This window comes from Xiphophorus couchianus, chromosome 10 (genome assembly GCF_001444195.1).
Source record: "Xiphophorus couchianus chromosome 10, X_couchianus-1.0, whole genome shotgun sequence".
NCBI lineage: Eukaryota > Metazoa > Chordata > Actinopteri > Cyprinodontiformes > Poeciliidae > Xiphophorus > Xiphophorus couchianus.
The window spans coordinates 14,916,436-14,939,410 of record NC_040237.1 but is presented as its reverse complement, the minus strand read 5'-3'; the positions used below and the strand labels follow the sequence as shown (position 1 = coordinate 14,939,410).

At 40.0% G+C, this 22,975-nt stretch overlaps 1 protein-coding gene across 3 annotated transcripts in view; it reads left to right on the top strand.

Annotated features, from left to right (window-relative positions):
* The first annotated feature begins 5,286 nt into the window (after positions 1–5,286).
* LOC114152018 (uncharacterized) overlaps positions 5,287–22,975 on the top strand; it is a 42,355-nt gene continuing 24,666 nt past the window's right edge. The window contains exons 1-24 of one of the 3 annotated variants that reach the window (XM_028029631.1): positions 5,287–5,554; positions 6,164–6,233; positions 9,593–10,175; positions 11,502–11,691; positions 11,782–12,146; positions 12,849–12,968; positions 13,046–13,243; positions 13,397–13,537; positions 14,483–14,743; positions 15,356–15,536; positions 15,656–15,822; positions 16,943–17,083; positions 17,155–17,333; positions 17,417–17,589; positions 18,448–18,672; positions 18,772–18,881; positions 18,990–19,205; positions 19,700–19,826; positions 19,937–20,153; positions 20,234–20,381; positions 20,483–20,660; positions 22,012–22,189; positions 22,274–22,400; positions 22,511–22,630. In XM_028029631.1, coding sequence (XP_027885432.1) covers positions 5,530–5,554; positions 6,164–6,233; positions 9,593–10,175; positions 11,502–11,691; positions 11,782–12,146; positions 12,849–12,968; positions 13,046–13,243; positions 13,397–13,537; positions 14,483–14,743; positions 15,356–15,536; positions 15,656–15,822; positions 16,943–17,083; positions 17,155–17,333; positions 17,417–17,589; positions 18,448–18,672; positions 18,772–18,881; positions 18,990–19,205; positions 19,700–19,826; positions 19,937–20,153; positions 20,234–20,381; positions 20,483–20,660; positions 22,012–22,189; positions 22,274–22,400; positions 22,511–22,630 — 4,440 coding nt within the window. In that variant the 5' untranslated portion in view covers positions 5,287–5,529. Of the gene's footprint in view, positions 5,555–6,163; positions 6,234–6,549; positions 6,622–7,637; positions 7,795–9,592; positions 10,176–11,501; positions 11,692–11,781; positions 12,147–12,848; positions 12,969–13,045; positions 13,244–13,396; positions 13,538–14,482; positions 14,744–15,355; positions 15,537–15,655; positions 15,823–16,942; positions 17,084–17,154; positions 17,334–17,416; positions 17,590–18,447; positions 18,673–18,771; positions 18,882–18,989; positions 19,206–19,699; positions 19,827–19,936; positions 20,154–20,233; positions 20,382–20,482; positions 20,661–22,011; positions 22,190–22,273; positions 22,401–22,510; positions 22,631–22,975 lie in introns of those variants that run through there. The other 2 variants (XM_028029632.1, XM_028029634.1) reach the window with 2 other exon arrangements.

Sequence of the window (22,975 nt, the reverse complement as noted above, 5' to 3'; positions counted from 1 at the left end):
TCTCCAGTTTTGAGTTGGAGTTTGTTGAACATAGAGAAATAGATATTTTCAAAATATACCGATTTCGAAAAGCACCAAATGTTAGGTAGCTGTAAATGTTGCGTCTCACACAGCAAAGACAAGAGTTGGCTTTGCTGTCAATAAGTTCTCTTGTCAATAAGTTTGAGTGTTTAAGTGGTCTTTTCATCTCAACTTGTACACAAACATGTTAATTTTTGTTCCTCTATCATTTAAAAATGAAAAAATAATAACTGTAACTAATATTCTCCCTTTAGGGGCAGGATATAGTTGTCTCCTGTGTAAATTGTGTGGCCAAATAGTTATAAACACTAATGTACAGCATACTTTATTTTTCTTTTACTATAAAACTGAAAGTAAGTGGTTTCAAAAGTAAAAGCTCATATTAACTTGTAACTTCAGGAAACTTTTTCATACAATTAAGTATAGCTGATATATAGACCTGGATGTTTTTGTTAGATAAAGACGATACTGAAGTAAGGAATACCTGACCATGGGTTCCTGTGACGATGTCTAATGGTGCGTTCGCACCAAACGTCTTTTGAGCCTCAAAACACATTCATAGCCTGTGGAGCGTCGGACTCGTTGAACGCTTCATACGCTCAAAACGGTTCAAATTGCATTGCGCTAGACTCTCAAAACACGCCACAACAATCCTCAACGCGTCTCCACATAGACTTTGACTGTAAACCAGACGCGCCTGATGCTCAAAACCCGTTTGGCGTGAACGCACCATTACATTAACTCTCTGTACTCTCCATTTTTCCCTTAAGAATTACTGTTTGCGTCCTTTTTCTCCTCTCATCATCTCTGTTGGCCTCAAAAGATGGCTGCCCATTCTGAGCTGTTGAGTTCTCGTTAAATCTGAGTCGTTCATTTCCACTGTCGCCGCATGCTTGCAGAAGAGGACGGATTGCTGACATCAGCTCTGTGTTCAAGGTTTGGCAAAATATGACCTACTGATCATTTGAGTGTATTGTTCTATTACTGAGAACTGATACAAATATAAATTTGGACCTGACCACATTTCATATGATTGTCTTGTTTACCACCTTGAGAATAAATACCTGCCTGGGTATGATTTGATGACTCAGGCTGCACGAATTTACAGGATCACTTCGGTCTTTCATTACAAAAACCGTGTTAGTAACTTCCTGTCTTGACATTTTTACATGATGAGTTAGAAGGAAATTCTCCAAAGCCGGGTCAAGGGACGTTTACGGTCAATTCGGCATACGCCACGCACATGAATATGGATTAATAATTTGGGGTTAGCAGAGTTGGGCAATATGTTGTAAGAGCTGTCATTACAATGCTTAAAAGAAGAAAAAAAAACCACAAGCTTCCCGTGAAACCATTTCCATCTTATGTCTCATTTTGCCCATTGTGAGAAACTAGAGAGAAACTGACAGCTTTAAAATACTGAAAGTAAAGATTAACAGTGGCAGAATAGTCAGTATGTCTGTTGTCACAAAGTTAGTTAGGATGTTCTAGTCTTACAAACAAGAAGTGGCATGTAGTAATTTGAAGGTTGTGAAATGTTTGTGCAGACTCTGCTAATGTCTTCTGAAGACTTAGAGCTCATCTTCCTCACATAACAGAGATCTTAAGCATAACAAACGGCATACTTTAGACATAAATCACAGAACAGAAAGCAAAAAAATACATAATTATTGTACCGGCGCTTTGTCTACACATGTCAATCTCCTGGACACAAATGTGAAGTCGTCTGTAACACGAGCCGACTGTTCCAGAGAGACACCATTTCTTCCCAATTTGGAGTTTATCGTCCAAAGAATGCGAACAACAAAGCTTGACAAATGGTGTTTGTGCAAAAGTGAAGTGAAGTGACTCCCAAAGAGCTTTCGGCTGCACAAACTTGGTGTACTTGAAATGGTTTTGGGGAAGCTGAGAAAATAAAGGATTAAAGAAGAGCCTCAAGTAAGAAAATGAGTCTGAAAAGCTTGTCTTGTTTACGCAGAAATATTATTTGCATGTGTCTCTTCAGCAGGAGTGTAGAAATCATTAATTACTGTACAAAGGTCAGCAACTGACGTGTTTTTGTTTGATTGTTTTATGTCAGATGGTGCCAGTAGTCATGTTACTGACAGCAAGAGTCTTGTTAAATTGTTACTTCAGAGGGTGAGTCCATATTATCTGCTGAGGGAGACCAGTTGTGTCAAGCCCGTCCTGTGGCCGGGTTCCCAACCCAACACCCTGATGCATTCCTGGTGGGCTCCAGAAACTCCAGCTACGCCTTTCTTTCTTTCTCTGCTGCTCTTCCGGCTTCCCGACAGTTGGTTGATTGGCTGCTCCGGCCCAGGACAAAATGATGGATTTAGTGTTTATAGTACAGATGCTGCTCTTCAGATTGCCGTTGGGACCAGAACAGGAAGTCTTGTAACCAGCATGAAAAAAAAAAAAAAGGACTTGAGTAATTTGTTACAGCTGCAGTTGGGAAAACGAGCAGAATTTCTCCATTGCTGTGCTCAGTCACCAAGCTAACAGCTGTAGCTACTAGTGACCACTCCCATTTCAAACTCCTGACCGGACTGGTCATTAATTTTGCCTCAAATGCGTCAAGAACAAGCTGCAAGAGATCCAAAATGTCGGACTACGACAACAGGGTAGTGTCGTTGTGTTCTGGGAGAAAACAAAACTATTTCTCTGTTCTCGTGGGGTGGGGTATGTACAAGCCTCAACAGTGCAGGTCTTGATAATTGATAATTGATGGCTCTGGCATCATCCATTGTTTCGGGCTGACAATATGGCGCAGATGTAAATGGTAGAGAAAGTTGGTGGAAGTGCTATGTCTCTTCTATCTTTTGCATATGATGTATACACTTAAATATATTGTATAGTGGTTGCTGTCCAGTTACATTAATAATATCACACCCAGAAGTGATGACCTTTATTTGTATCTGAAAGCATATAATCACTTTTATTGTAAATACGGGTTGGAAGACCAGTTTTTCTTTCTTGTAGCGAAACTGTTATCAACTCAGGTTGGACATCATCCCCAGTTTTTAACTGTACGGCTTGTGAGAGAAATTGAGAGCATAACAGCTGAACGTTGGGAAACCAGTTGGATTTGATCATTGTGGTGCTAACTGATAATCAGGAAATAATTCAGTATTGTACAGTTTATTGTTATTGTGACTTTTTTTTCTATTGTCATAGGAAGTTAGAGCTCAACTCATGCTTGCGCAGGTGAAAGATAGTACAATTAGAAAGAAAGAAGGCCCGCAGCCGACAAAGTCCATATTTCACAACTACCTAAAAATGTAATGAAATATGAAGGTTGCAAAGATCTTTTCTTCTTTTTCAAATTAATTTTGTTAAGGATCAATTTGAAAAACACCTTAAAAGTAACACTAAAAAATTATCTTACTGTTTGTTTCTTTGGGCTTTAGATTAAAAATAGTTCTTATGTAACGCTCTTAAAACAGGTTCAAAGTAGATGCTAAAAGGCACTTTAGCATCTACAATGTGATGCTAATCGAAATGGTGTTTGTTTTTGCATTATTACATCAGTGCATTCCCCTCTCTTTTGGCTATCTGCTTGACATCAGCCACATGCATGTCAGGGTGTGATTTGGAGCACAGCTGTACTTAGTGGAATGAGTTTAAAGTTATTGTTTACAGAATGAGAGCAGATGAAGATGATTATGGGTCTGGTTTCTGAAGTAGACAGTCAGGAAAAAAATACTAAAAAACATCAAGAAAAAAAAGAATGTGAACTGCAACTCACAAAATCATGTTCCGACGCTTGCGAGGCAGATTTACTGACTATGGATGTTACACTAACCTCTGTTGGTCAGTTCTGGCATTACAACATCACGTCTTGATTATACTTCACACAGGTACGTGCAAAGGGGAGTACAAAGGGGGCTTGAGCCCCTGCCCCTTTCATCCTTGAGGCCCTCACTGCCCTTTTTGAGGGTTTTTTTAAAAAAATTTTTTTATTTTTGTGAAAAGGCCTGCTTGTGCCCCTCAGCAATAAATAATTTAGCAAAATAAACTAGTCTGGCTGCCCTCAGTCTAATAACGACTCAGTTTCTGCCTCCATGTTGTTCAGACTCCGGGTCCATGGTGAGGAGGAGGGGGGCGGATTTGTGCCTCTGACTATCAAATTATGGGCAAGAATATTTTTCATACACTGGTTTGTGAATAAAAACGTAGGTCTGATGTTGATGTTAGAAAAACTGTTTGTATTTATGTTTTCACAATTGTCTTTGCAATAGCGGGGAAAAACCCACCTTGCCTCTAAACACAGAAATGCTTCGGCTGCAGAGAAACTTCTGACTTTAACTTCATCATTCTGCTAAAAGCCCGGTTCACTACAGGCAGACTGACAGATATAAAGAATGTCTGTCTTTATATCAGACATCCTGATATAAGACACGGTACCAACTATCACCGCGAGTCACGACACAGCTGAAAGCCCCGGTACCACCTGGTACCACCTGCTCTCTGTTCGCTCTGCTTCTCTTTAACGTTTCTACCAGGCACTACTAAAGAATTGAATGCTGTAATTAAAGTTATCCCATCCCTCACTACGGCCTCAGGCTCTGATTAAAATAATTCAAGATCCAGATTACTTTTTTACAACCAGATAAGTAATATGAAAAGACCTTCCCATCTTCCTTGAGAAAGAATTTTCTTCAGTGTTTTTAAGAAAATATGAAGTTATTCCCTCATATTTGATATCTGTATGTCTCGTTTTATATTTGACTTGTGCCCAGATAATAATAAAAATAAGACCCCTCACTACTGGTTATTTTATTGAATATATTTTATTTTATTTATTATTATTTTCTTCGTTTTCTTTCCTTCATTCAGTGTTATATGGCTTTCTTGTTGTTCTGCATCACTTTCTTTCATGTATTTTCTGAACACTTCTGGTCCTGAACTATTTTCATAGAAATTACGCTTTTAGATTTTTTTGTAATAAAGTTCATAGCGAAAAAACCCCCATTCACATCATGCTAGGTTCATGTCGTGTCGGGAAAAAAAGCAACTCGTATTTACAACTTGTCACAACTGGCGAGACTGTTGACGCAGTTTTAAATCTAATGCTTATAAAAACAAGAAAAGAAACAGTTTGAATGCAGTTACATATATATATAATTACACTGAACACAATGAGAATTTCTTTTCTGCGTTTTTCAGCAGAGAAGTTGCATTTACCAGCTTGTAGTACAACGTGAACGCAGCACGATGTTAGCTTCATAGCTGCTCGCATGCTAGCGTTCAAGCTACTAAAAACGGCGATTAATAAATGAAAGAGTGTTACGTTTTCAAAGTACCGGTGAGGTGACTGCTTATTAATACGTTTTAAATAAGCAGCCGACGTAAATAGTGACCTATCACTTTTGAGAGCCTTTGTTATCTGCTGCTAATATTAGCATGTGAGATGTGCTAGCCAAGATGGACGGGCTGCTTTCAGGCTTATCTCTGCCATAAACGGTCAGAACAAAGACATGCAAGCAGACCAAACAGCAGCAACTCATGGATGCTGCTGCAGTAACAGCAGGTAGCAAAATACCCCCTTTCAGTACTTGCTCAGTTAGCTGCGTTTTCAAACGCTGCTTCCATGCAGTAAATTATCAGAAAGAAATATATCATCCACTCCATTATTTATAAGTTGCTGAGGGCTGATTCTGTGGTTCAAGTATTAATCTTAATGATTTCTGGAAGGAACTAAAAACGAGCGAGTGCAAGATGCTGCAGCTCTGCACTATAGATGGAATTTCAGGGTGAGACAATTTTGCTGAACTACAGTGCCAGCATCACAAAACTCAGTGCAGCTGCGTCAAAAGCTTTGTGTATAATATCATGTGTAGATATCTCAAAAATGAATCTGAAAATAAAACTACAGTGGGCTTAGAAAATCCACAGTTGAACTCTACGTGATACCATTGACAGTATTACATTTTATGTAATTGTTCTTGATTGGAGATATGTATGTTTGTTGTTAATCCTGTTTCTAGCTGGCTAGTAAGTTAGAAATCAAGTTAACTAGTAGTAAGCTCGCAATCAAGCTAGCCAGTGGTAAGCTAGCAAGCTAGCTGGCTTTTCTGTTTCTGTTTTTACATGTCATAGCTTCTTCTCATCATTCCTGATCTTTCTACTTGCTTTTTAGCTCCAGCGCTGCGCCGAGGACACATAAAACATGATGCACCGAGAGATAACGACAAACTCACAAATCCAAGGTATGTTGGGCTAAAATCCTAACAAATTTTGCTGCCGGTTTCGACAAGAACACCTCTGTTTTCTCTAGCCTTTAGAGTTTCGAGGTACATATTTTTCTTCTGCTGTAAATCAAAAATCATTTTCGCTCTGCTATTATAGCCTGCTAACTGATATGTAGTTTAGCAACTCTTTGGTAGTAAAGCAGCTCAGTTATTGTGGGTTATGATGTGTAAATGACATGACTGATCTCTTATTTTTCACAATATTCAATATTTTCACCACACTTCTATGTGTATTGATTGGTTACATGTCCAAATAATCTGTCCTGTTTCTAAGAGCCTTCATTCCAAGCTGAAACCTGTGTTCCCCAATGCTGGTCCTCAAGGCTCACTGCCCTGCATGTTTTAGGTATTTCCTTGCTTGAGTCCAGCTGATTTCAATTGATGTCTGATTAACAGGCATTTGTTGAACTGCAATCAGTTGAATCAGGCACATTAAACCGGGAAAACGTCTAAAACATGTAGGACAGTCTGCCTTGAGAACCAGGGTTTGGAAACCTAGACTCTAGGTTTCAGTTTGTCATGAAACAGTAGGTAATAGCTAATGAGTTGACGTTTAGGTAGTGAGTTAGCTTTTGGCTAACTCATTAGGTAATTAGGTAACCCTTAAGCATCGTGGGAAGATCGTTATTATTTTTGCCTTCTTTACAAGTAACGAAGATTAAAAAAAATTTTGTTATAAACTTTCTCAATTAGTCGTACATAGATGTTCACAACCCATTCGCTGTTCTATTTAAGTGCCAGTAAGTTTCAGTGCATGCATAAAATAATTACAGTTACAAGCTCTGGATTGTAAAAATGCCTGAAGAGCCTCTGAACTGCTTTGCCGTCTGCATGTTTTGTCTCTACTATCACATTTCAAAGCATATCTCTATCTTTCAAGTTGACATTCTCAGTTCCTCCTTACAATTTGGGCCTTTTTTTTTTCAACTTTTCTATCTTTCAGCCATTGGGAACTGTAGCTGCTTTTGTGCTGAACCCTGTTGCCCTTCCTTAGTTAAGCAGCTGAAACAAGGTCACGTGGTTTATTCCTGAACAGCTGCAGTGAATCAGCTGGCTCGAGCCGGGAATATGAAACTTAAAGCCTGACGTCACCGCTCGTGTCTCTTTTGTTTCCCCTGCTGCTCCGTCACTTCTTCTGTTTCCTCACTAACTTGTTATTCCCAGTATGCATTCCTTGCTAATGCTTTTTTTCGGTGAACGGAAAGTGAAACATTCAAACGAGTTCGTCTTCTCACCCGGACGGTCTGAGTGAGATTACGGTGAAACGCACGCTGTTGCGTCCTGAGCCGTGTTGTGAGGCGGGGCTCTTTTCCGGAGAAATGAAACAACGCTTCTAGTATCACTTTCGTTTCTCCCCTCGCTGGCTGACGGTGAAACGCAGAAAGCGCACTTGAGAAAGGGAGGGAGGGAAGGTGCGGGTGGTACATAAACACAAAGAGGAAGCTTGGTGGTCATTGTTGGAGCCTGGTGAAGAAGTTAAAGAGAGGCACTGCACATGTAGTTTGTGGTAAAGGAAAAGGTGAGAATAATATATTTATATCATACCATGAACTCGTTTTTTTGTTGTTTAAAGCTGCGCTAGAATGGCTACTGTTTTTTGTTTTTGTTTTGTTAAATGCTAGGTTAAATGTTAATGTATTTTGAATTTTGAGTATTTTCTCTAAACACAAAGATTGAAGCTACTGGACGCTGACATTTTGTGGCCACAAAGTGCACAATTTATCCCAGTCCTGTTATATTTTGATGGTAATGACTGTAGTAAAACCACATTTTTCTATTAATTCTTTTTAATAATTGAGCTAACTGATGCATAGTTACAGTAAATCTAAGCTGAAGGATTTCCCTTTGTTTACAGCGGCTTGGGTGTGATTCAGTCTGTGATCGTGCTCTAAATTCCTCTTCTGTCTTTCCCTAACATATCCTTTTGCTAAAAGCTTCATCTTTAAGCTTTAATAGGCTTAATAGGTGCTGACACCTATTAAACCAAGACTTGAATGCACAGCAACATAGATGCTAGAGGTAAAGTTAAAGTACACCTGTCCTCCTCTTATTTGTTGCTCCTTGGTGGCTGCTGTTGTTGTTTTGCCATCTCAGAAGTTTCACTCTGCCTGTCTTCAGATCAGGGTTTCCATATGCAAATCTAGATAGACTGGTTTTAATAAACCTCTTTGCCAACATCACTGGGTTGTTTTATGAGAAAACGAGACATAACCCTTCCTGCTGAGATGATAATCTATTAACATCCTGTTGTTGTATTCAGGTAATTCAGGTGTAATGTAGATGCATTGTACAGTAGTTTAAATAATCTTGTTTTGACATTACCCTTAACGTTTTTTGTTTTTTTTTATGTAATATTGTCATCGATGAACCTTCCTTTCATGGTTCAGAGATTAACTTAATTGCACAAGTATTTAGTCATTTTAAACAATAATTCCCACTTCTATTAACCTCGTTTAATTAGTAGGCATGCTCAGTTATGTGTTATTTTATTTACTATGAATGTATGAAAGTCTTGTGTTCTACCTGACATCTTAAGTTTTTAAAAGATTTTAATTGGTCAGTAACGGTTTTGTTAATTTTTTACATGCTTTTTTGAAAAATGGCATTAGTTTGGAAACGGCAAAATTCAAAATAACTTCCTCAATCTGGAATTACACTTTGTGTGGCGTGGAGGATTTGTGCCTAATTGACTTTTTTTTCTTTCTTTTTTGGACATTTTAAAGGTTAACCCTAATTTCGCATTACAGTCGAATGGAAATATAATGAAATTATAGCGCTAAAAATTAGGTGATATTTTTTCATCTTAAAGTACGCAAGATGTTGTTGGGTCTTTTTGGTGATGGCTTGATATGAGTAACATTCATATTAGCCAGTATCAATATTGAGTTATATATATGTCAGTCATCAAGTAATTTGTTATTCCTGCTTCAAAATACTGCAACAATTTTAACAACTTGACTGAAAAGGTACGGGAAATTAAGCTAAAATACCCCTTCATAAATATACATAAAAAATATCACAAAACATATCACAGAAACAAAAACAAAAGGACAGAAAACACACCAAACCAAATCAGATACAAAAAAATGAAGTAATTTATCCTTATAACCATCACATACTTTCTTTCTAATCAATATTTTGAAAACCCATAATGAACTATACTTTTGTAAGTCCATTCCAGAAGTTAATTCCAACGACAACTAAAGACCTTCTTTTTATCTTTTCGTTCAATAATTTTCAAGTATGACTTCTTAAATTACCGGCAAACTGTTGTTAAGTATTAATTCACTGATGAAGGTATCTTTTTCCCTTTGCAGCAAGATGGAGGACGTTTTGGAAAACGTTGTTGCTTTGGCGCACCGTCACAAGAATGGGATACCACTGAATAGAGTCTCCACATTCTACAACCAGACATACCGCACTAACCTAGCTGTACGCGACTTAAACTTTCCCTCCATTTTGAGCATGGTTTCCACTCTAGAAGACCTGGTGGTGGAGGGCAATGTGGTGTTTCACAAGGAACATCGGCGTCAAAACCAAGATGCTGCTGAAGCTAAAGCAAAAAGGAAAATGACTACAGAGGTTCTGCAAAACCTTGTTGACTTGATAAAGGAACACCGTAGGGGGATTTCCCTGAAGAACTTGGCAAAGGTATACAAGCAGGCACACCATCACGACTTGATCGTATCGTCTATGGGTTTCAAAACGATGTCAGATCTTGTTGAATCTCTGAGAGAGGATCTAGTTGTGAAGGGGGAAAAGGTTTACTTTATTGGCTCACCTTTTGTGGCCTCTACCTCATCGTCCTCAACCCATAACATCCCCGGCAACCCACCTGTTGCTGCATCCCAGCCAGTTACGCCGCTGACCCAAGACCAGCTGTACCAGAGAGTGTTGCAGGTGAGTTTTGTCATCACACCTCAAATGTCTGGACTTTTATTCACGAGATAATTATCAATGACTCGACATGTGAGTCTAAACTGAGAATAGAATAAGCAAAGCAATCAAGTGCAATTGTTTGGCTGGTGATCAAAAGAAGACTTGTTCTTTACACAGAACCCATGTATACATGGGTTCTGTGTAAAGAACCCATGTATACATTGTGTTAATGCCCATTTTACTGAAAGGGTTTTGTAAAATCATCTTGAAATATTTCAGGCCAATTAGGTTTCAGAACTACCTGTTATGTAACAGACAGGGAACCTTGAACTCTTCGTTGGATACTTCCTCATTACAGATTACAGGAACAACTGGTTATCTCGTATCTTCTTGCGTTTACAATAGCTCACACTTTCTAACAAAGATCACAAACCTTTAAGAGGATGGAGTCACAGAATTATAGATCTAACCTTAATTCACAGAGCTCAAGTTCTTTTAAACTGAGCATTATTTGTCTAACTATATATATTGGTAACTGTAGCTATGTTTTTGTAGTCATGCCCTGCCATAGCTGAATGGCATGTCCTCATGTATTTCCCAATTTAAAGAGTTAGAGGAACAGGCCTTTACGTTATGTCATTTTTAAACCCTCGGGAAACAGGAAGCTGTGAACCAGTATTTGAAAGTATCTAAACATGAATTAAAATGTAAAGCATAAATGAAATTAAATGCTTGTGTTACAGTTGTTTGGTAGGAAATGGCCCAATGAAGGCAAAGCCGGCTTTATTGTCAGTTCTTCACATGTACGAGACTAAAAGCAAATCAAAATTACGATTCTCATTCTCACGGTGACATTCCTGACACTAAATAAGAGTAAAATGCACAACAATAAAAAGATCTGTTGTCACACTAATGACTATTAAAAAAAAGCACAGAGTTGAGAGCTAGATTAACTCAACTAAATTAATTAATTAATTAAATAAATAGGTTAAAATAAAGATAAATAAAATGTCAGACATTCACAGTGTAAAAGTCAAAAATAACAGCAAAATTGAAATAGTGCAAGACAGAAAGTGTAGCAGCAAAAGATTTCTATATTAACGCAAAGACAGTTTTTGCGTTAACATAAGTGCTTAAAAGCAAATATTTCTTAACATTTTAGGTATTTTATCGCGTCAAATTAAACATGGGACTTTTCAAAAAAGTTTCTGTATTGGATTATGTTCCTACAATGAAAGAAGTTAATGTAACACTTTTTTAAAAATAGCCTCCAACTTTATAAAAATAAGAATAGGGGGCGCTGCATCTGTATTTGAAACCTGATCATCAAGCATCAATGTGTTCCAGGTAATAAAGACTCATCAACTGGCAGCTCCAACAATGCAGCAGCTGCAAGCCTACTACACCCAGACGTTCAGGGAACCGTTTCCACTCAAGCAGTACATGTCCCTGTACGACAACTTGGAAGTAAAGAAGCTGCCGAGTCAAACCGAATCGGCAGCAAGTCCCCAGACAAACGCATGGCAGGGAACCAAAGGTAGGCCCCGCATGGGGTACTTTTATTTGCCACCCATCCCTTCTTTGCCTCTAACTTTATAAAAATATGACTTAACATTCTTCCTTGCAGCAACACAAAACCACACGAAGGCCGCCGAAGCAGAGATGCCACCTGAAGATGGAGCCGCCCTGCTGACCGCTAGCGATTTCCCGGTGCTGGGAGCGAGCGTGGCGGTGACCAAAGAGAAGAAAGGCAAGGCGAAAGAAGCCAACCAGAAAGAGGCCAGTGCGCCTGTCTTCAGAGAAAGGCTTTATGCCCAGCACAGGGAGATCCACGGTGGCAACATGCGGGCCATGGAGGCCATGGAGGACGATGACGAGGATGCGAAGTCGAGGAAGTGGAAGAGGGCCATGGATCCGGAAACGATCAACAACGTGACAGAGAGCGTTGTACGAGAAATCGCCTCTGAGGGGGAGCTGGTCACTAAAGAAAAGGTGAAATGGAAAAAAGGAAAAAGCTACGACAAGCCATGTCCGCTCTAGTTTTCTTAAAGGGGCAGTATTATGTTAAATCAACTTTTTTAGCTTTGACATTTGCTGTAATGTTATTTCCTCATCAAAAACATTCCTGAATGTTGCTTTGATTCTTTCATGCGTGTTTGAAAAATACTTTAATCTTCTGTGGCAACCATTTGGGTTTGTAAAACGCATTCCATGCACAGCTCCTAAGCCACGCCTCAGCATTGCAGAGCACCCCTCTCCCGCAACCCTTCAAACTAGCAGCAGCGATTAGCAAACACCTGGCAGAACTCATCTGCTGAGCTCATCATGCAAACGGTCTAATGCTTCAGTCCCACGCGCTGATGAACGTTTGTAAAAGCTTCTTAGAAGAACGTTGTTGTTGAAGGCGGAGTTTCGTAAACAGCAGGAGCTTCTTAAAGACACAGAGGCCCAATTTCATGATGTTAAACTGCGAAGTCAGATTTCTTTTAAGTTATGTTTGATACATACAGCATTTTTATAACAACTGAAGGTAACTTAGTTACTTTATTGTGCTATAAAATGATACAATGTGGTTGGAAAACACACAATATTGCCCCTTTAAAAATAAAAAATTTAAAAAGCTGCTTGTAACGACGCTCAGCCAGGAGCATTTGCTGATTTTAACATTTTTGTACTCTCAACAACTCCTTCTAGGTGATGTCCCGGGTTTGCAAAATGATTCCTTCCTTGGACCCAGGAATGCTGACACCTCGAACTATTCCAGCTCTCAAAAACCTTCAGTACCTCATCAGAGAAGTTAACATGTTCATAGAGGTGGGTACACGCACGTTTGGCATCAACTCCTTCATATTCGAGTGCTGTGCTGAGAAGAGCTTCGTCCTGTATGTAAGGCTACAGAGGCGGTGACGTCCATCTGCACGCTGTATGAGCTCGGCCAGTCGCTGGCCGGTCTGAAGAACAAGAAGCGCTACGAAGAGCTCAACCTGGGGCCGCTGTGCAAGCTTCCCCGTGTTCATCGCTTGTTCAAGATCGACAGCAACACGAAAGACGACGACATCCCTGAGATCGAGACCGTAGACGTCTTAAAGGTGCCGCTCAAGAACATCTGAGTTAAAGCTGACGCAGTCGACCTGCAAATCAACATTCCAAAGAGCGATGACTAAAAGTTTCTCAGCTTGAAATTTCAAAATACATACATCTAATGTTGTTTTGCTTTTGTTTGTTTGGGGGGTTTTTTGCAGCAAATTAAGGTTTTTAGGAGGAAGCATTCAAACCAAAGGTTGGACCTGGCAGAGTTTATGAAACATCTGTCTGATCATTACAACTGTGAGTCTCCCTACGAGCTGGGGATCAGGATTCCCAGCTTTGGTCTACCGATTTCGGTAAGACACTCGACATGCCGCGGTCATGATTACTCACTGGTTGGTTGATTCTTGTCTTCAGCCAAGGGGATATGGTATTTTAATCATACACCTATGTGATTGAAACTCTCTTTATCCATTAAGAGTAAATATCTTGGCAGAATTAGTCAGTTTCCTGAGAAAAACATTTGGAAATTGTTGCAAATTTCAGAAAGGTTTAGCTCTCTTGATGGAAAACAATTAGTAAAGAGGTGAAAGCAGAATAAAATAAACCAAAAACTAAATCAAAGCTATTTATTTATTTTATCAGGATTTTTTTGTGTAAGACATTTTTAATGTCAGTGGGATTTTCCTGGTAAAATAAAGGTTAATAATAATGATAATAGTAATATTAAATATTTCTGTCACATACAGATGAGAGGCCTGCCTTAAGCTTGAGCTATTTTTGGTATAAAGTGACATAAATTGTTACATGAAATGTTAATCAGGGATGCCAATTTGTATTTTTAGCAATTAATTCTTTCTTCAGATACATTGAGAATGAAGTTGTATGTTTTTATTTTGTTTAACCTTATATGACGGGTTGGTTAGGTTCTTTATCAATCAAAGGAATTTCGGAATACGTATTTTCTGACACTGAGTTAAAGCCCAATATCTCATTAAAATCATTATCGTCTCCTGATTAAAAACATAGTGCTTCAGTAAAGTAACACACTTCTTCATCTGCATTAAATCATTATTACATGAGTATTATGTCGCGCTTTACTCTGAACATCATAAAACTGAAGGACTAGTGTTTCAGCTGCTCTCAGCGTTAATAGAACAGAATGTAAACACAACCTATTTTCTTTCAATCAGTAATCAAATAATGTGCCTTCATTTTAGTCATTGTGAAAGATTTTGGTTTTCTTGCACCTAACCTATGGGTCTTATTTCTATTAACGCTGGTTTGCATCTCCTCTGAAGAGCCTGATCAAGGTGAGCCGATGTGAGCACATCCACCTGGAACAGGCCAGGGAAATCATCCAGAAAGAGCTGGAGGAGGAGACCATGGAGCGACTGAGAAAAGTCAAGAAGAGCGTCCTAGAGCCGCTGCAAGGCGCCGCTTCCTTCTCCTCTACAGGAAATACTGACCTCAGGAGGAAGTACGCCTCCATGCCAGCAGGCGACCTCGTGCTGGAGGTCTTGTCGAACGCCCAGGGAGTGTTCAGCCCCAGGATGGCGAAGGTGGGTGCCAGACTATGACAAATGCACTCTATTAACAATAGAGGTTGGAGATGTCGGCCGCTTTTTTCCCCACTTAGTCCTTAGCTCAACACTTGGAACAACAGGGTGGTTATTCTGCTAAGTCTCTCAATAGGAGCCTTCAGGGCAGCTCTTCAGACTGAAACTCATCAAAAAAAAGCCACCCATCATCTTCTAATCCTTAATGAAGATGCAAAACATCTGGATTTCACACTCATTTGACTTTAATGGACTGAACTCGTGCTGGGAGCTTCCCGGTTCATACTGAGAGATTATTATTACAGCTAGGGATGGTGCAGTTTGTACTTGCACATCTCCTTCAATTGAAGTAACGTTGAACTTTTTCACTGACTACACCTCATTCGTAGACCTGGTATCCATGGCTACAAGCTACAGGAATGTAGATGCAGACTGTAGGTCACAGGGCAGACATCAGCTGCTGTAACAACATCACCTAATGTTGTCTCAGTCAAATATTCTCCATCGAAGTTTGTTTTGGGATCAGTCCAAAAAATAGAGCCACCATGTTTCTGTGTGTACTCAAGAGAGAAGTGGTTCCTAACACAGAGCTGTGTGTTTCTTTTACCAACCCAGCACATCCAGGGCTTCTTGATGCAGGTGTCAGTCGATCGGCTGGCGAGAGCTCTGTTCCAGCTGGCTATCTGTGGAGGTTCCCTGGCGGTTCCACAGGACCTGGTGCCCAAAGAGAAGACCCCCAAAGCTACAGAGGAAGCTAAAGCGGTGGACAAAGCTGCTCCGACCCTCCCCAGTGAAGGTTTTTAAAGAGAAAATAACACTGCTGTGATATGAATGTTGTGTAGTCTGTTGACCATGAATGTTGTTCCAGCCAGAGTTGAGCACCATTGATGGATTTGTGTGGTTTGTTTCTCACAGCAAAACTGAAACAGTATGTAAAAGACAACCTGGCTGCTCAAACCTCAGCCATCACTCTGGCACACATCGCCGCTCTGGAGAAGAAGCTGACCAAACACTTTCACATCAAAGACTTCTTCTCTTTAGAACAAGGAACCTTCCTGGAATTCCTGGTGAAACACATTCAGGTACAACTACAACTTCCTGTGTGTGTCCTTCGGCGAAATTATCATCTGAAGCTACTTGGGAAGCAGTGGTGGGCACCACTAGCTGAAAGTTAGTTGTGCTAGCCCCTAAAGCTTTAATCATAAACATTAGTTATGCCAAAACGCTGTACTGCAGTGGAATCTACTGCTAAAGTCCTAATTTTAACCATTGTCCCCCCCTTACACATTATATCATATTTCATACATGGTTTCAGTTTTATAATTGCTGACTTTTGCTAACTCTGTTGTTTATTTTTGCCTAATTGACTTCAGTAGGGTTTTAATTGTTGTTCTGTATAACTCATTTATTCATTTTGTTGTCTCAACAAAGTTTCTTTAAAAAAAAGAGAATTTGAAAAGAGGAAACAGAACTGCTGCATAAACAAACTTCATAACAAAAGCATGAATATAAACTTATAGCTACTTGAAGAATTTTTCAGAGACGATAACCAAAACTTGAACACGGATGTCGGACTTTAGTCTTCTGAAACTTTATAAAACAGCCAAGTAAATTAGCGCCTCAGAGTTTATCTGAAAAAATTTACTTTCGGGAAGTGTGAAAAGTGTTTTCAAAGTTAGCAAAAAAACAACTGTGAAGCACTAAATGCTTTCAAAGTTAGCAAAACTGCTCAGGCGCTTGTCATTTTCCAAGTAAGCTAAAGCCTTAATCTTTTCAAACTAGCCAAAAATGGTAAACCGCTACATGTTCTCAAAGTTGGTAAAATCGTTAAAGCGCCAGGTGTTTTCAAAGTTAGCTAAGGCATTAAACATTTTAAAAGTTAGCAAAAAAGTTAACTGCCACATGTCAAAATAATAGCAAAATCATAGCATAAACATTTAGCCAGTTGAAGAATTTTTAAGAGCTGATTACCAAAGGGTTAAAACACAAGCTGTTTTCAAAGTTAACAAAACCGCTAAAGCACTAGGCATTTTCAAAGTTAGTTATGGCATTAAAAATTTTCAAAGTTAGCGTAAACACTAAAGTGCTAAGCGACAAATTAGCTCCACTGTTGGCATGTTAGCGGATTAGGGGAAGTGCCCACTATTTTGGAAGTTATTACAGCCACTGACTCTCTCTCATCCTGTGTGTGTTCATGTGCAGCTACTGCAGGAATCTCTGGGATCAGCTTTGTTTCTGGGAACTAATGCTCAACTCACAGGCAGTGGTTTCAGACCCACCAAACAAGACGTGTTTGAATTCATTAAACAGTGCGGCAACATATCCTCCACCAATCCAGACGAAGTGAGTGGCTCATCAGCACAAAAACAGTGAAAGTACATAGCCAGTGTTCTTATCCTAATGTCTTTTCCCAGCTGGCTCACATTGAGACAGCACTGCGGTCGCACTACAAGGTCCGGGACAGTCGGGACTTGGGCCATGGGACCCTGCAAATGCTGGCTGGCTTGGTCAAGAAGCAAACAGAGCATTTTGGAGGAGGACTGAGCTCTGTCTGCTATGAGTCAGCTCTGCTGGCCAAACACAGCAAATCAAGGTTGGATTTGTGACTAGGCAGACAAAAATGTTCAGTTCTGCTTCCTTCTAACTTAACTAATCTCTGAATTTTTTCCCTTAAAGTGTTGAAAGTGGCTACGAGTCGGTGGGGCGCCTGGGAGAGATGTCAAAGGCCCAGGCCCTGGCCAGCTTGCTATGCTGCCCTCTACTGGAGGATTTAAACATCTGGAGCCAATGGGAGCTGATCTTCAAACCCAGTCATGGGCCCCTGAAAGACTTCATTGAAACTAATGCAGGTACAGAAACGTGGCCCTTTCATTTTACTTCTATGGCTATGGCTGTAACCCAATTTAGTAATTGATTAATCTATTGATTATTCTGACGATTAATTAGATTTATCAGATTAAAAAAATTGGCACGTTATGCAAATTTTTTATTTAAGACTTTTTTATGCAATATTAGAAATACATTAAAAGACAAACAAATCAATAACTGAAATCCTTTTTTTTATATAAGAAAATAAACATTTTATTAGTTAAATGCAGTAACAGCATTCCGTTAGTGTATACCTGATCATTTGTAGCAAAGGATCTGCAGCTAGAAACATACTGTGTGTTTGTGGGTTAGGGTTAAATGCATAAATGCTATTGTGTATTTATGCACTTTGCATATGAGAGTATCAAAGCATAGAAGACAAACTAGAATACACTTCAAATTAAAGGACATGTTTTTATTATGTATGGGAAATTGAAATATTTCCTTATATTAAACGAAAGACTGTCTCATTTTTTAAAAGTGAGTGAAAATAGAATGTGTGGTTTTAATACTTAATCTGTAAAATGATTCTTTTGGTAAATGCACTCTGTATTTTTTATGTTATCTGACTCCAGGAAGACTAGCTGATGCAGCAGGCTGCTGATGTTAAACATAAACATAAATGTTGTTCTCTAATGGGAGGAAGCTGATAGAGACGACAAATAATGATTCCTTTCACAATTGTACGCTACTGTGTGTTGGGATGTCCCATAAAATCCCAATAAAATAAATGGAAGTTTGTGGTTATGCTTTTGGGAAGTAATGGAAAAGTTATCCAAAGTTAGCCACTTGATGCGTAAATAATACTATATTCAATATTTTGTTTTGCCGCTGCTCAGCGAATACGGGCCTGGCGGCGCTGGAGGTAACCCCGGGTTTGCTGCTGAGGATCACCACAGACACGGGCGACAAACACTTCACCAACGCCGTGGAGGCGCTCGACCCCGTCAGCACAGCCGGCCACCTCGTGTCCATGGTGACGGCCGATGGGATCGACAATGCTCCCACCGCTCTCCTGGCCAATCACATGGAGAACTCTCTGGCCGCAGCTGTGGCTGAAGAAGGTAATAAAAATCATCTTATTAGATGGGAAAAAAGTGTCGTTTTTGCTTTGCGTCTGGTGTGTGACTGTTTCATCAGCGAAATAACGTGCGTTTCGTCAGATCTGTCCAAAGCGGAAGAGGACGTGACGTGTTACAGCAGAGTGGCCAACTTCCTGCTGCAGTGTTTGACACGGATCCCCACGAGAACCTGCCAGGCGCTTCTGCAGCAGGTCAGCGACGACCCATTGGGACACTTATTGGAGGAGTCATCAGTTGGTGTTCTTCTGTTGCCGCTGTAAAAGAAATGCTTATTTTTCTGTTTGAATGCGACTTGCTAGGTGTTCCTGGAGCCCTTCTCCCGCGTGTTGGGTCAAGCCAAATCTAAAGAAGTCCTGATCACGGTGGCTCAATCTGACCCCAAACATATGAGCTGTCTGCACCGACTGGGCATCCTCCTGGGAATCACAGACTGGGTCAAAGACTACCAGAAGAAGTTGACCTCACTCCAGAGCCAAAACAATAACGCTTGCGTAGCGAATGGGGATCACAGCAAGGTGAGAGAGCAAAGAAAAAAGTAGACGGAAATTGAAGAGATTTAGAAAAAACAACTACATAAAGCAGGCTAAAAGAACTCAAAAAGCAAAACATCATGCCCTTGATCTGAAGAGGAGAAACATTTGGACCTTCCCAAGAGTGACCAGCCTACCAAAAGTCTTTCAAGACTTCCTCTAGGGCTCATCCAGGAAGTCACAGTAGAACCAAAACATCTAAAGCTCTGTGGGTCTCACTTTTCTCTGAGCTCTTGAGGTCAGAGTTCCTGAAACCAAAAAACAAAATCTTACCAAGTATTTTTGGTCTAGTTTCGAATAGCTTAGTACACTTGAAATAAGACGAAACTAACGTACAAGAAACCAGAAGGAGAAAGTCCGAACAAACCAAACAAAATAACCTATTGAGAATTCTACTCAAAGTCTGGATTTAAATATAATTAAGATGTGGCATTACCGTAAACTTTCGTTGATGAACGATGTCTTATTTGTTTCCTTAGCCCAATCTGACTGATTCTGACAGCAGCAGTCTGTCCGCTCTAAACATGAGCGAAGACGAGTTCCTCGAGGACGACCTCACAGACAGCAGCTCTGTGTCTTCTCACCTCAACCAGAGCATTCAGCAAGGTGGATGAAATCAAATTTGCTTTTTTTTTCAGTATTTTTGTCTTGAATCGAGGACTCAACCAATTCTGTTTCTCATTCCTTTTTTTGTACCCCCAAATAAATTCCTTTAGTTAATGGCGACCAACCAAAAGAGCCTGACGAAGAAGACGATGAGGAGCTGTATGAGCTGGCCTCCATTCCTAACGGAGAGACGTCAAACATCAGCAGTGAAGCTGAATGCGATCAAGCAGGTCAGACTGACAAGTCCGACTCAGATGAAAAGGAAGCTGATGGTTGTCAGTCGGAGGATGCATTCTGTCCTCAGAAAAACATCATTGAAGACATCAGGTTTGAGTTTTTGCCTTGGCGTTTACTCAGTAAGAGTCGGATGGTTCAGCAGAGCTGATTAGTCATTGTTTATGGTGCAGGAAGAGTGAGTTTGGCATTGGCGTGGAACTGAATGTGGAAGGCCAGAAGTTGATGCAGGTCCACCAGGAGCGACTGGGCCGCAGCTTGGAACGGCTGTCCACTGAACTCTACAGCAAAGACACACACTTCGTCCTAGAACTTATTCAGGTGGCCGCTCACAACCCTGAAACACTAAATGTAGTCGAACCAGATGTCTTTGCAAAAATGGAAGAAATTTACTCTTTTACTTTTCTGCGTTTTTTTGTCAGAATGCCGATGACAACAGTTACCCCTCAGGGGGCAGCGGCGTCCCAGCGCTCGCCTTTATGGTCGAGAGAGATTGCATCACCGTCCTCAACAATGAGACGGGCTTCCAGGAGAGAAACGTCAGGGCCATCTGTGACGTAGGCCGCAGCACCAAGGGCAAACACAAATACGGATACATTGGTGATTATGCACACCATGGCATCCTTGTATTTATTAAAGTGTGACTTAATCACAAGAAAACCTCAACCTACCTATAAACCTAGTTTTAGCCGTCTTTACTGTTACTGGTGTATAAAAAACACTATTTAAAAACAACAAACAATGCTTAGCCTGGTGGGGGAGCAAGTTAAGTCTGGTTGCCCGCCAGACTTATAATACACTGAGGTAAACCCTGCACATACTACATATAGAGGACTACTTTCACTATTTTAACCAACTAGGGGAGGTCATTTATGGAAAGTGAGGACATTTTCACCATCTTCACGTTTTTGCACTTCTGCTGCACTCTACTAGCTTTGAGGTATGTTGTGAATTCAGTTTTGGTAAAAGATAGGGTTAATTGTGGACAAGTAATGGTTTGGGAAAATGTCCGGGTTAGGCATATATGTTAACTGCACCATCATAAAATTAGTGGAGGTCAATGTAATTTTGTCAGTTGGATGGAAGTACAAGAATGTGTGTTTATGTGTGTATTTGTACTTGTTTATGGTGCCTCTTTGGGATCTTTCATATAATCACTTGCCTTCAGAGGACTTATGGGGACCAAAGCTCAGTACTAATGCTGGGGACTCCCAGTGTAAGGGTTAGAGTTAGAATTAAGGTGTGAACTAAGTTTGGGTAAAGGACATGATTAGGAACATAAGAATTGGGTAAGTGTTAGAGTTACACGCAATCTGAGTAACTAAAATGAATGGAAGGCAACACAAAGAAATAGGAACACCTGTATCTGTTTTACTATTTCGAAATAAAGCTCAAAAGAATAAACCTGCGCTAGATTACTGTAATTGGTTCAACCTTGTTATTTTATACACCTCATTTATATCGACTCTTCTTCCCTCAGTAATAGCTTTTGCACTGAAGAGTGTTATGAGCAAGACATTGCAGCTCTAACTTATAGTAGCTAAGTGACTGAAAAAAATATAATTTTGAGATTTCTTACAGGCTATTAAAGTCTTCAGTCATCTGAATTTGGTCACTAATAATATTTTCACTTTGTCTCTGCCATGGATGTTCACTTATTTTATTGATCTAGAGTATTTTATGTTTTCTAAAATTGCACAGGTGTAATATAACTGCTGCACTAAAGTATCCCATTTACCATTAGGTATGTTTTCTTTTTAGAACAGTATTTGTGTTTTTGAGGTTCTGATTGTATCCAGCGAAAGATATATTGCCAAAAACATCGTATCCCATCTGTTCACATTCCCAATCTCAAAATGTTTAGTCTTTTTACATTTTCTTTGTGAGTATGTTTGATGTTAGCGATACAAACTTGCTGTCTGAATCATCTGGCCTGTGCTTCTTTATGCAGGGCAAAAAGGGATTGGCTTCAAGTCTGTGTTTAAGGTCACAGATTGTCCTGAGATCCACTCCAACGGCTTCCACCTGCGCTTCGACAGGACCTGCGGCCCCATGGGATACATCCTCCCCCACTGGACCGAGGATGAGAGGCCTCTGGACGCACAGCTCAAGGACATCCATCGGCACAGGTGGGATTACGGGAAATTTACATTTTCATGCAGCTCTGTCCTATACAGCCACCAAAACCTTTGTTTCCTGCCTTTCTTTATTAGCTGGACCACAAAAATCTGCCTCCCCTTGCGTTCTGAAAGTCACCAAACGAGGAACCTGTTCCATGACGTCCATCCCTCACTGCTGCTCTTTCTGCATCGCCTGCGCTCCATCACCATTTATAACCAGGTTAGCCATTGTTTTCAGTGCAGAATGCAGTTTTTCTAAGCTATTAATGCACCCTTTTAATAAAAGTGACATTTGTTTTTGTTGTTTTCTTTCTTTCTGTTTATCTGCAGAGCGAGAAACGCCTTGTGACCATGACTCGCAAAGACCTGAGTCACAATGTGTTGGAGGTGGAGCACACAGAGGGCACAGAGCGCTGGCTGGTGGTCAAAACCACACTGCAGCCCAAGAAGGTGAAGCAATAGTACACACACGCAAACACACATCAGATTTTATATCTCAATCCAAGATGTTGTGCTAAACTTCAAAACTTTACATTGAGAAAAATGCCTGATTCCATTTTCAATACCAACACACTGTTATTTCTAAAGAAGAGCTAAAAAGTCTAGCTTATTAGCATGTGATAATATTTTCATTGTCTTCATTAGGACCTAAAGTAGAAGGCAATTCAGCACCGTTTAGAAAAAGAGAAAAAAAATGTATTTTTAATTCCCTTTATATATCGAATTTAAATCTCAAAGGACACATTCAACTGCCCTGGGGCAGTCTGATAGTTTTGCAGTTTTGCTCAGTTGGCC